This window comes from Haemorhous mexicanus, chromosome 22 (genome assembly GCF_027477595.1).
Source record: "Haemorhous mexicanus isolate bHaeMex1 chromosome 22, bHaeMex1.pri, whole genome shotgun sequence".
NCBI classification, from domain to species: domain Eukaryota; kingdom Metazoa; phylum Chordata; class Aves; order Passeriformes; family Fringillidae; genus Haemorhous; species Haemorhous mexicanus.
This window is the reverse complement of record NC_082362.1, coordinates 3,331,557-3,344,711: the sequence shown is the minus strand read 5'-3', so window position 1 is coordinate 3,344,711 and position 13,155 is coordinate 3,331,557. Positions and strand designations below refer to the sequence as shown.

The 13,155-nt window shown below is 49.7% G+C and overlaps 1 protein-coding gene across 8 annotated transcripts in view; it reads left to right on the top strand.

Annotated features, from left to right (window-relative positions):
- The window catches only part of GTF2IRD1 (GTF2I repeat domain containing 1), a 70,673-nt gene that overhangs the window by 19,254 nt on the left and 38,264 nt on the right, over nt 1-13,155 (top strand). For all 8 annotated transcript variants that reach the window (XM_059865941.1, XM_059865946.1, XM_059865945.1 and 5 more), the window contains exons 2-6: nt 1,771-1,899; nt 3,960-4,101; nt 6,898-7,044; nt 10,710-10,893; nt 12,408-12,724. In XM_059865941.1, the coding sequence (XP_059721924.1) occupies nt 1,777-1,899; nt 3,960-4,101; nt 6,898-7,044; nt 10,710-10,893; nt 12,408-12,724 (913 nt within the window). In that variant the 5' untranslated portion in view covers nt 1,771-1,776. The remainder of the gene's footprint in view (nt 1-1,770; nt 1,900-3,959; nt 4,102-6,897; nt 7,045-10,709; nt 10,894-12,407; nt 12,725-13,155) is intronic.

Sequence of the window (13,155 nt, the reverse complement as noted above, 5' to 3'; positions counted from 1 at the left end):
TAGAAAGTGTCAGATGGGTGGAAAAGGATTTTCCTGAGTGACTGTTGGTGGGGCTGAGGTTCCAGCTCTGCCATCTGCAGGAGCCCCAGCACTGCTTGGCTGCTTTCAAGAGCTGGCAATATGGGGAAAAACCTGGAGGGCTCATCCAGAACAATTCCTGAAATTCAGTCATTATTGTTTAAGGGGATTTCTCTCCCCTCTTCATCAGCTTGTTGCAGACCCTTATAAAAGGGTCCAGTGGAGCTGTGGCTGTCCTATTCAGGAAGTGTTCAAGGACAAGTTGGATGGGGCTTGGAGCAACCTGGGACAGTGGAAGGTGTCCCTGCCATGGCAGGGGGTAGGAATGAGATGGGCTTTAGGATCCCTTCCAACCCAAACTATTCTCTGATTCTTTCGTATCATGTGTGTGCTCAGGCACCTGCAAAGATGCCAGTGTGGGGGAGCTTGTTATTTTGGGCCAAAACCCACCATTTCCCCAATTTCATGGGGCAGCACAGCTCTGCTTTGCGTTCAAATCCCTTCTGCTTGGACACAGGTGCAAACTAGGGCAGGAAGGTGAATTTGGGGATTTGCTGTTGCCTTTAAGCCATGTTTTCAGTGAGGCTGGGCAGCTGTGGTTATCGACTGAGTGGTAAATTGAGTTATGTGCAGGCAGCTTCATCTATATTCCCCACCTTCTGCCCATCCAGCCTTGTTAGGGATTCTCTAGCCTCTTTCATCCATTTGTGAGCACATGATTTATGATCTGGTCCAAGTGGTTTATGAGCTAACTTGCCACCCTTTATTTGCAGGATTAAGGCTGGGTGCTGCAATGCTGCCCTGCAGATGGAGGGGTGGTAGCTGGGAGGGGTGTGTTGGGTGCTGGGGGTGGTGCTGTGTCGAGTGTGGGTGTCCCAGCATGGGTGTTTGCAGGGTGAGACCTTGCCTCAGTGTTCCTGCAGCACTGGCATTACCATGAGTCCAGATGAGACATGAACACTGAGGTGCAGGACCCTGATGCTGCTGCTGCACTTGTGGCTTGGCTGGGTCACTGCATTTCCCCCATTTGGCTGTGAGGGATGGAGGTTCTGAGCCGAGCCTCTTTTCAGACATGTGGTCCCTGCACTGCACCTTGTCCTGTTCCCCCTGACACCAAGAACTGCAGAGTGGGGTGATTTCATTAGGGAATCCCTTGCCATGAGCTGCATCTCAGAGCACCCTGTGACTTTGACCTGTTTCAGGGACACTGGGTGGCAGGCTCTCCTCTTGCCCAGGATTTAGAGCAGGAGGCACAAGGATGCTCAGCACAGTGTCTTCGTGGGGACAGAGCCATCATCCCCTGCTCACAGCTGCCATCAGAGCTCGGGCACAGGAGTGTTCTGTGCCCACTTCAGCACCACATCCTCTGGCTTGCGTGGCCACAGGCTGGAGTCTGGGGTGTCCCACCATGCAGCTGGTCCAGTGGCCCTTGCACTGTGGTGGCATCTCCTCGAGGGTGAGCTCCAAATGCAGAGATGATCTGGCCACTGCTGGTGCAAACAGCATTGGCTCCAGGGTGTGATTACAGATCAGCAGCTTCTGCAGTTATCTGCCTTTAGCAGAGGACTCATGGGGATTGTGGGGCTCAGGCTGCTGTGGCCTCTCTGCATGCCTCAGTTTCCCCTGTGTACCTGTGCCAGCATTGCTCCTGTAGCACAGGATGGTAGTGGGGCTTCTGTGGTGGTGCTCAGCTCCAGCTCTGTTAGTAACAGTGATGCATAGCTCTTTCTTTTTTTTTTTTTCTGTTTTCAGGTGAATATGGCCTTGGCAGGGAAGCCTTTAGATGTGACACTCACCACCTCCAGAGCTGACCAGTGGAATATGGTTTTTCCCCAGAGAGACGAAATCATCACCAGCTTAGTGTCTGCCTTAGACTCCATGGTAAGAGGCCAGTGGCACCCCTGTCCCCATCCCCCTCCCTCCTTTGGCCTCCATTTAGCAAGGCTGTCTGGGTGCAGGGCTGGCACACGATGCCTGGTGAGCTCATCCCGCTCTCCTCTGCTGCTGGAAAGCCCAGGGAACTGCTGAGAAATAAAAACCCTTTCCTGCCCTGACAGCCATAAGGATCATAAAGTCAGCACAAGTTAATCTCAGATGTGTATTGTTTTCCCATTAATATTTATGTTGGTATCAACTGGCTGAAGGGTGGTTGGCTTTTTTTTTTCTTGCTGTTTTACCGATGTTACCGTGAGCATTTACACAACAGCAGAACAATGGCTTTTTATCTCTGAGAACAAAGAAAATAACTTTCATATCTTTTGACGTAGAATTCCCGGTGGAAACCTTGCCTAAGTCAGCCGTGCTTACATAAACAAGATAACTGTCTGGATTAAGTCTCGTGGACCAGAGCTAATCTTATTTTTAACTGTGAATGTGATCAATAAGGGAAAGAGGATGTGTAGTAACAAATGTCTAATGCAATGAGATGTGCTAAATAGCTCTCTCTTTTTAAAGTCAAGTCATATGTAATGCATTTATCTAGGATATGTTTTCCTCTCTGTGCGGGTAGAGGTTTTTTCATTAATACCAATTTCCTTCTCTTTGACATCACCACCCCACTAAGGAGCAGGTTCCCTGGAGCCTACACACCCCAAGCAGCTTTGATGATTTATATACTTGCCATCCTGTACAACAAATTATGTTACCATAGTTTGGCTTCTTAACGAATATTCATTATCATGCAGTCCTTGTTAGGTGCTTACACAGGGGCCAGGGAGCCAAGCTGCTCCTGAAATTCAGCCTTTATTCCAGCACTTCAGAGTGGCAGGCTGTGTGCTCACTGAAACCTAGCTGCCTCTGTGCCTGGTAAATAAACCACAGGGCCATATGCATGTCACCAAGCAGACTTAGGGTTTGGATTTGTTCTGCACCCAAATCTCACATACCTTTGTTTTTTGTGTCTGTTTTTTGAGTGTTGGACTTTTTGAGCAAAATACTTCTCTTTGCAACTGTGTTTTGAAAGGAGGGTTCTTAAAAATATCTGTTTTGTGGGATTTGATTCAATGCCTCCTTGAAGAAGGTGAGCAGGAGGTAAAATGGCCTAGTAGAGAAGCTGGTTTAAGCCCACCCAAGTGAAGCTCATTGTAGGTGTGTGCAGGGAGCTGAAGGTACCTTAGGGGGGTTGGTCCATGTAACCCCCCTGCTCTCCTGCTCCCTCCCTGGCTGCTAGCATCCTCCAGCTCCTCTGTGAGGTTGTTGATGTGTCTAACCAGGGCTGATGCTGGGAAAATCCCCCATTTTTTACCCATTTAAATGGTGACCTGGGGATAGCATCTTCCTAGCACCAGTGCTGTAGCTATAGGAATATGACTCAGGCTGCTGGCACTGAGTAACTATTATAATATAAAAAAATACTAATAAAAATGCATATACATGTGTATTATGTAGAGCAGGAAGGGCATGTTACATAAAATGGATTAATGGAAGAAGTTTTTTCCATCTCTTTATTGTTTTGCATAACTGTACAAGAAGAATCGTTCCACTAATCTGGACTTTGACCATATTAGTGTTCTGCAGCTGAAATAAGATTCCCGTGTTCCTTATTCCATTAGAGCTGGTGGAAAAATGCAAATTGTTATCGGTTGTGGTGTGGGTTTTTTGTTTGATTTTTTTTTACAGGAATGTTTTCTTTTAAAGAAATGCAATAAAATGTTTATTTTTAGGCTAGGAAAAAGTGAAATAAAACGATGGGTAAATAGCTCTTGTTTTCCAGCTGGATATTTTTGTAGAGCTGTAAAGTCACTGAAATTTTTAGGCGATGCCATAAACCCATGAAATTCTGACATAAACCAGAACGCTGCTTTTGATGGAAGAATCTTTTGGTGGGAAGGAAAAAGCCCCACTGGGAAACGGCAGGGGGTGGGAAAAAGGGGTGGGAAGGAGGGGTGAGAAGGAGAGGTTCTGCCTCAGCCTGTGCTGTGCTGACCTGGTGCCTCCAACAGTGCTCGGCGCTGTCCAAGCTGAACGCGGAGGTGGCCTGCATCGCCGTGCACGAGGAGAGCGCCTTCGTGCTGGGCACTGAGAAGGGAAGGGTCTTCCTCAGCGCCCGCAAGGAGCTGCAGGCTGACTTCCAGAAGTTTTGCAGTGAGTATCCTGGCACCATCTCCCAGGGCAAGGTTGGCACTCCAGCTGTGCCAGCTGTGACCCCTGCTGTGCACGGAGGGGGCACCGCAGTGCTGTCTGTCAGTCCATGGGGATGAGGGGTGTTTGAGGGAGGGAGCTGCAGCCAGAGGCTCTGCTCTTCCCTGCCAGGGAGGGCACTGCATGCCCTGGGTGTTCTCTCCTGAAGCATCCCTGAGGTGGCTCAGGGCTGGATGGCTGCTCTGCTGCCCTGCTGCTGTTAGCCTCCAGCAGTGCTGCCAGAGCGCTGCAGTGTTTTTTGAGGACTTAGCAGAAATAGTTTTTCCTAATGATCCTCCCAGGAGCAGAAGGACTTTCTTGGTCCAGGGCTTTTTTCCTGGTTTTGGAAAAACAGGAATGGATCTCATAGCCAGAAGTGTTGCTTGTGGAGTTGCTTGTATTTTTGAGGGATGAACAGTGGTGACAGGATACCTTGAGCAGGTATCTGTTCCCCCAGTCTCAAATCAGATTCACCAAGTATCTGAGGGATACCTGTGTGTTGCAGACCTTCTGTCCCAGCTCTGTACCTCTGCCAGTTTCCAAAAAACAGTCTGGGAGCTGAAGGGAGGGCAGGAGCCATTCTGTGAATGGGGACCTCTTTTCTTGGACACCATCATCCCCAGCATGCTAGCCACTGCTTTCCTCACTCAGTGTAGAAGCTGGAATGGGATCTGGTTTTGGTGGTGCTGAGGACACCAGACCCAGATCTGTTCTGCAGTGGGATGTTGGTGGAGAGAAATACATGGTGTTGACAGAAACCACATAGGTGCTTAATCCATTGGAGAGATTGTTCAGGAAGGGTTTGCTCTGGTGACATCAGTGCTATGAAGCTGCCCAGGTCAACTGGGTTGCTCACTGCATGGCTCTACAGGAGCAGCTCTCTGCCATGGCTCTGCCCAGCCCCTTGTCCTGCTGCCCTGGGCAGCTGCTGGCCAACTCCACTATTCCATCCTCTCACATCCTGGTTAGTTATCCTCCACTGTATTCTGAAGGACAGGAGGCATTTGGGAGATGTTTCCTACACTCGTGGGAGCTCTGCCTTCCCTTTCCACCACCCTCAAGATGTGGATGGCAGTGGGGTGGCCAAAGGGAGGGAACTCCCTTGTGTTTCCTCAGGCTGAGAGAGGTTGTTCAGTCTGGAGAAGGGTCCAGAGAATCCTGAGACCCCCTTCCAGTACCTAAAGGGGACTTATAAAAAAGAGGGAGAGTGACTTTTTGCCCAGGCAGATAGTGATAGAACAAGGGAGAATAATAATTTTAAACTGAAAGGGCAGAGATTTAGGTTAGGTGTTAGTAGGGAATTCTTCTAATGAGTGTTATGAGCTACTGGAATAGGTTGTCCAGAGAAGCTGCAGCTGCTCCATCCCTGCAAGTGTTCAAGGCCAAGTTGAACAGGGCTTGGAGCAATGTGGTTTAGTGGAAGGTGTCCCTGCCCATGACAGGGAGTGGAATCAGATGGTCTTTAAGGTCTCTTTTGACCCAAACTTGTTCTCTGATTCCATGATATATCCTGGTTGATGCCCTACAACTGTGCAGGGGCAAAGCACCTGGCACTAGATCCTGATTCCCCTCTTTGGTTTCATTTATACTTTTGTCAAAAAGAAATAGTCATGTCTGGTTGAAAACAGAAATATTGAGCATGGGGTTTGAGGAAAGAGGATGATGCTGCAGACAGGGTAAAATGTGATAACTCTGTCTTGAATTATACAGACCCAGACTCCACTCCATAAAGCCCTTACAACTGGCACACAGTGGAAAGTATCCCTGGAAGTGCCTCTGATTTCTTGCTGCCCTCTTAGAAAGATGTGAATTAATCTAAAGCAGACATCATTGGAGATGTAAGAAGCCTCTTATCTCTCTGGGACACAGACCTCACTTGAGCACCTTCCTTTATCTGAGCCTCTGGTCCTGCCTCTCATGATGCAGGGGGGAATTGACAGTGATCAGAATTAATGCCAGTGCAGGAGGGAGAGGCAGTACTTGGAAGATGCAGATGCATTTCATAACCTTGGTAAAACACTCCAAAAAGTTTTCCAGGGTCTGTTTTGCCATGCTGTGGGAGGCATGTGGAGCTCTACAGGAGTGGCATGGTGGCTGTTTACTTTGCTGTGTCCAGTTCTGTGTGTGTCCCATGTTGCTCTTGACCACTTCCTGTGATGTCCCAGCCATGGACTTTTTCCACAGAAGGATCTGTGAGCTCCTTGAGCACCCAGGCAGCATCCAGGCCCGACTGCCAGTAGGAGTCTGTTGAGGATGATGAAGGAATTAGTCCTTTGTCACCGAAAATCCCTTGCAAATTACTGTGGGTAGAACAGCAATAATGCATTTGTAGTGTTTAATTTTCTGTGCATTTAGAGATGCAAAGAAGTCAATGCTGAAGATATGCTTTATTTGAGGTTTAATGGGGGAAATTAGCAGGAAATAGCTGGTATTACTGAGCTACGTGATGCTGGAGGGTAAAAAAGCCTCCAAGAAAGGCGGATTTTCTTTCCTGAGAGATTGAAGGCTAAGCAGATTGAAACCAGAGACTAGAAATGGACTGCCCAATTAGTCATAACTGTTTCAGTCTGGCTGAGTGGGAAAAGCCAGGGAAAAGGGGGCAGGCACCAGAGGAGTGCTGGCACCACTGCCTATTGCCAGTACCTTTCCCTGCATGTTGGGGCTGCTGGGGTCATCCAAGCTGGGGCCTGAGGGGGGTGGGAGAGCTGGGACACTTGCCTTCTCACTGCAGTGACTTCTGTTTTCTCCTCTCCCCCTCAGGAATCCAGCAGAGGAAGGAGCAGGACGCAGAGGTGCAGAAGAAGGCAAAGGAGTGCGGGCAAAGGGTGCTCAGGGTCTCCCCGGACCAGGGATCAGATGTGTACCTCCTCAGGAAGATGGTAGAGGAAGTGTTTGATGTGCTTTATAGTAAGAACCTTCATGCTTCCCTTTGGGGATATGGAATGTCCCTGGGGCTCACTGAGCTGCCCAGCACTGCCACCAGCTGTGGCTTTCATGCCAGCCCGGCTCCTCAGTGTGGGAGCAGGTGCCTGGTAGGGCATGGTGAAATGTGCTCCTGTACAGAGTTAGTACTGCATTGAGATGGGATTTGGCCACTGCTTCTTAGTTTTCCAGTGCCCCAAACTGAGCCAAAAAAATCCCTGTGCTGAATGAAGCATCCTTTGTGTCCCCTGACATCGACAGAGTAAGCCAATCCCAACATCAACAAGGGGAAGCCTCTGATGTGATTTCCAAGCACACCTTTATCCCTGCCACTGCATCCACAGCACCTCTTTCATAGCACTTTGTTGGAGCTCTACAGATTCACTCTCTCTTTTCCCTGGCAAGTCTATTTAAAAAGAAAACAGATGATTTTCTAGCATGTGGCCCTGCAGCCCCAACTTCCAGAGACGAGGTGGTGCCGCTCCAGCACATGCATCATCCCCAGCAATAAAGCTTCTGCAATTAAATATAGGTGACCATATGGCTGTTGGTATGGAACCCAGTGGGTTGCAGAGCTCCTTCCAGACCCAATCTGCAGTGGCTTGAGCAGCAGCAGCACCTTCTTCTTGCTGACAAGGATCCACTGGAACCCCTGTGGAGCAGCTGGCAGTAGTGGCCGTGCTGCTGGCTCATCCCCTGGCAGCAGCTCTACAGCTGTGCTAGTCAGGGTAGGAAAAGCAAAACTGGCTTGGAAGAGCAGCCCCAGCTGTTCCCCCATGCTGCTGAGAGGGTTGTGTTAGCTGTGCATGATGCTTTGGGGGAGTTCAGGTCCTGTGGCTGGACCAGCTGCAGAACTGGGTGTTGGGCTTTTCTGGCTACAGCTCCCCATCACCCTCTGAGATTCAGGGCCTGTAGAGCCCTGCTGGGGCTGTGCAGGGCTCCCTGAGTGCAGAGTGCTCCTGTTTGTGGCTGTGATCTGGGAATGGGCATTCCCACACAACAGAAGGGGGATAATGGGAGCTGCCACCAGCCACACTGGGCTCACTTGCAGGAGCTGCTGCTGCTGGCTGTTGCTAGCATCTTCCACAAGCTTCACAGACAGGAAAAGGGAGCTGGCATCCCTTCTCCCCTAGGACAGACAGTCACTGAAATTTTCTGAAGCCACTTAGAAGCAATATTCCCATTAATGGGAGCAATCAGATCCTATTGCTGCCTTACAAAGGCTGGGCCCAAGGATGAAGGAAGGGATGGTGCAGAAGAACCAAGGGAACAGAATGGACAGGGTGTTTTTTGCTGGTCCAAGCTGCAGGTCTCATTGTCCTGCTGCAGATACAGTGCCAAACTTTGCTGTCCTCTTGGGAATATGTGAATTGTTAAAATATGACATACAATAAATATATAATTGCATTAGAAAAGCTTGATCAGGGTGCATCTGCATGGGCTTTATGAACCAGGTAGCCCATCCATTGGATGATTAGTAAGGCATTTCACAGTTTCAAGGTGTATGGAGGTGTGTGGGGACACATTGGCCATGTCCTCAACCCAGCATGGCCAGAAGAAGGTTGGGCATCCCTGGGACAGCAGTTTTGGCTTTGGGACTAGGTATAGTTCTGCCTTTGCTGCTGCTTCAGTAATGTCAGCTGTTTCTACCCTTAAGCCTCTCTGTGGTGAAACCTGACAAAGCTGCTGCTCCCTTCCCCTTCATTCCCACTGGGAAGGGCCTCTCCTGGCCTTGAGTGGGGAAAAATACACAGGAGACAGCAGATGCCCCGGGGTGATTCTGTTTGTAACACTGAGAGGACTGTGAGAGTTTAACAATTACAATTCTTAGGTTTTTGTTGTTGGTTTTGGGTTTTTTTTTATCCTTTCATCATTAAGGATTGGAAACAAAAAGATCTTTTAAAATGCTCAGTCAGAAAGATTCCCTCCAGAGCCTGGTAATCTCTGCACCAACAGGATGACTGATTACCAGTGGCTTCTATTAAACAGGCATTAATGATGATTATTGTCTCTTTAGCCAAACCATGAGTCTCTGTGCAGCAGTGCTAGGTTTGTGAAGGTCACCTTGACAATAACACAGTCCCATAAAAATATGTTTGGGGATTTCTTGAGCATTGGTTTGATAAGGAGCCACTGTGGACATTGGGAGCTTCTCTCAGTCATGAAGAGAGGTGATGAAGGGAGGTGCAGAGCTGCTAGAGCCAGCACATTGGGGCAGGGAAACTGTCAGCTTGCAGAAAGTAAATTCATGGTGTCATGGTTCAAAGGCTTATTTTAAAACTTTGGTTATTTGCTTAATTAACATATTATCAACCCTCCCTATAAGAAGCCTTAATGGCAAGTGCAAGTTGTAAATTGTTAGTTATAATGCATTCCTTCAAAGGACATGGTGAAGAAATCACTTTTAGTAAGGACTTGCTGGCAGTGTCACAAGATTTGCAGTATTTTTGTAAGATCTTTTGGTTTGGGGTTTTTTTTAAGAAGAGGGAAAAAAGAAAAGATTGGAAAGAAAATCCACAGTATAAAATCCCTCAACAACTTAAAGGTCCTATACCCTTCTCTCTCTGCCCCTCAGCCTGGTGATGAAGGTGCAGGCACTGTATCATGCCACCAGATGTTCTGCATCTGGACACTGCTTTGCCAGACAGGTTGCATTCCTGCATGGCTGTTTCTTGTGCTTCATGCTTTCAGCACCATGTTTATTGATCACAGTGGCTTGGGTTGGTTTCCAAAGTAATTTTTTCCCCAGAGAGTGGCTTGAGGGTTTTGGCCATCCTTGAAATCCTTCAGAGCAAGCTGTTTTTCTGATGTTTTGCCTGTAAAGTATAGCAGGGCAGCCCTGGTCTGGGCACACAGGCTCTTTATCTGTTTTAGAAAATCCCTATATAATATCAATGCTTTTCTGCTGCTACAAAGGAAGGGAAAGCAATTTGTACCTGATTCCTTAGGGAGATTTTGGTGGCAGAGGTAAAATGAAGCTGGAGGCACATGGTGGGGACATGGTGGGACTGTGTTGCCAGTGTTGAGGGGAGCAGGTGAGAGTTCTGGGCAGCTGGAGGTGACTGTGCAGTCAAATGTATCAATGCTCAAGCTGTCTGTGAATAGTGGGATGGAGGGAGATTGTTGGTTTTGGTTTTTTTCCTTGTCTGTCAAAGTGAATCAAAGCTGCTTGACAGCAACAGCAATCAAACTGTTTTCCGTTCTTCCAGGAGGTAAAATAAGAAAACTGACTAGAAATGAGGTTCCCAGAATATCTCAGTAAGCATGAGATAAAAATCATTGTGAGCTCCTCTGCCTTCTTTGTCAGCCCTTGGCTCCCTCCCACCTTGCTGATGGCCATGTCCCTCACTGGCATATGGCTGGGCACTCCCAGGGGCAGGCTTGTGCCAAGTGACCCCAACTGAGGATTCTACTGTGAAACCTGAATGATGAGACATCTGTTTATTGGCTTTTATGAGCTTTTTATTAATTAGTGCTTTTAGAAAGGAATAGGAGTGCCTTGCATGCTAAGTGTGAAGGTAGGAATGGGTTTTTTCTCCGAGTGATCCTGTTGGTATTCCTTGCTCTCTTGCATTTAGTCCTCCAGCCCAGCTCAGCCATGGTGAGGGGCACAGGGTGTTTGTCAGTGTGTAACTCTGTCCCCTCCCCAGGTGAAGCCATGGGGAAGAGCAGCGTGGTCCCTTTGCCCTACGAGAGGTTCCTGAAAGAGCCAGGCTCGCTGGCAGTGACTGGCTTGCCTGAGGGAATCAGCTTTAAGAAACCCCTGGAGTATGATGTGAAATCCCTGATGGCCATCCTAGAGCACAGCCACAGCATCCGCTTCAGGCTAAAAAGGTAATTTTAATTTTGGGGCCCTCCAAGGAGCAAGAGAGCAGCGAGCCCTTGGGATGGTGGCACAGGCAGGAGGGTCCCTCTCATGTCCCAGCTTCTCCTTGAGACCCACAGACCTGGGTCCAGCCGTGCCAAATCCAGCCTTGCACAGAGATTTGTTCCTGTTGGGGGGGCTTGAGTCCATTTCAGGCTCATTTCTATAAAAAGTGTGTGTAAACATGCACATTAACTGCATCTTTTTATGTGTCTCTGCCAAAATTTCCACTGCGGTAAGCTAAGTGCTTTTCTGTCTCCAGAGGGATTTCCAGGGTAAATGCTGCAAGTGTCTTCCCAGGCTGAAATGGGTTTTTTAATGCAAGGAGGGAAGTGGGGGACTGCAGCAGAGCAAACTCCCCCTTTTGGCCACATTTATGCAAGGGGTTCAGTAGTTTTAGGTGCATTTCCCCTGCATTTGCCTGGCTGGCAGCACCTCAGATCCATTCAGAAAAATGCTGAGCATGATCAAATACCTCCTTTAAAGGCTTGATGCTTCTGGAAAATCAGGCTGAGACAGCTAAAAGTAGGACACGCAGAATTTGTGCTGTCTGTGAGCTCGTGGCTCCCTGTCTCATGTGGAGCACGCTGTTTTCTTCAGTCTGAAACTCATTTGCAGGCTGACTGAGCTCCCCCTTGAATGTGCCATGGGTGCTGGGGGCTGCCATAGGCAATGGAGCCGAGTGATTGTGGTCATTAAAGGTTTTACTCCTTAAATGCATCGGGCATGGACCTGTGCAGCGTGGTCCTAGCTAAACTAAAAATGCTTTGAACTAACCAGCTTTGACTAACCAGCTCCACTTAAAGAAGACAAGAACCGTTTAGGTGCCTGAAGATGCTCAGGACTTTGATTGATGGATGTAACTTGTGAATCACAGAACAGAACTATAGAATGGTTTGGGTCGGAAGGGACCTTAAAGACCATCTCGTTCCAAGCCCCTGCTGTGAGCAGGGATGCCTTCCACAAGACCAGGCTGCTCCAAGCCCCATCTAGCCTGGCCTTGGACACTTCCAGGGATGGGGCAGCCCCAGTTTCCCTGGGAAACCTGTGGCAGGGCCTCACCACCCACACAGGGAAGAATTTTTTCCTAATATCCAATCCAAACCAACCCTCTTTCCGTTTGACACCATTACACCATTCCCCATTGTCCTGTAACTCCCTGCCTTTGTCAAAAGTCCCTTTCCAGCTCTCCAGTACCTTTGGGTAATGGAAGGCCAGAGTATGTTCTCCCCAGAGCCTTCTCTCCTCCTGACTGGACAATCTCAACTCCCTCAGCCTTTCCAGATAGGAGAGGTGCTCTAACCCTGTAATGGTCTTCATGGTGCTCCTCAACAAGAAGCCTGGCAGCTGGTGGTGCAGCATGTCCCACCCTCCCAGGCATGGCTCTTCTTCCCCATCCACAACCTTGCTTGTTGCACCTTAGCGCTGCCATGGGCTCAAAGGAACCTGTTTTTCCCTCCTCTTCTCCCTTCCTTCCCCTCAGGCCAGCAGATGAGCCCAGCCGAGAGCCCAACCCCAACATCGAGTTAACTTGTTCCTCCCTCGCCTCCAAGGGCAGCCGAGACTCTGGTGCCAACGGCCCCGTGGCCAAACCCGCCTCGCAGGACGCCCCCTCCGCCATTGCTATCACCAACTTCCTCTACGGCGTCTCGCTGCCCGGCCCTGTCGCCATCGACCTCAAGCAGGAGGCGTCCTCGGGCCTGCCCGGGCCCACGGCGGCGGCGGGCGAGGCGCTGCTGGCCCGGCCGGCGGCGGCAGAGCTGAAGGTGCCTTCCTCACAGGAGTACAGCGACTGCTGTGGTAATAGCCTGGAGTTTGCTCTCCCCTCAGGGCCTGCTGCGCTGCCCAGCCCTGGCCCTGCTAGGGGGCAGGCCGGGGGTGTTGGTGTTCCTGGGGTGGAAACCAGCCTAGAGCTTGTCCTGTGTGGGAGTGAGCAGAGCCCCTGCCATGCTGCACTGCCCCAGGCCTTCCCTGGGTGCCTGCAAGTGGCAGGCACACCTCTGGTTTTGCCCCAAGTGGCAGGCACACCTCTGGTTTTGCCCCAAGTGGCAGGGCACACCTCTTGTTTTGCCCCAAGTGGCAGGCACACATCTGGTTTTTGCCCCAAGTGGCAGGCACACCTCTGGTTTTTGCCCCAAGTGGCAGGCACACCTCTTGTTTTGCCCCAAGTGGCAGGCACACCTCTGGTTTTGCCCCAAGTGGCAGGGCACACCTCTTGTTTTGCCCCAAGT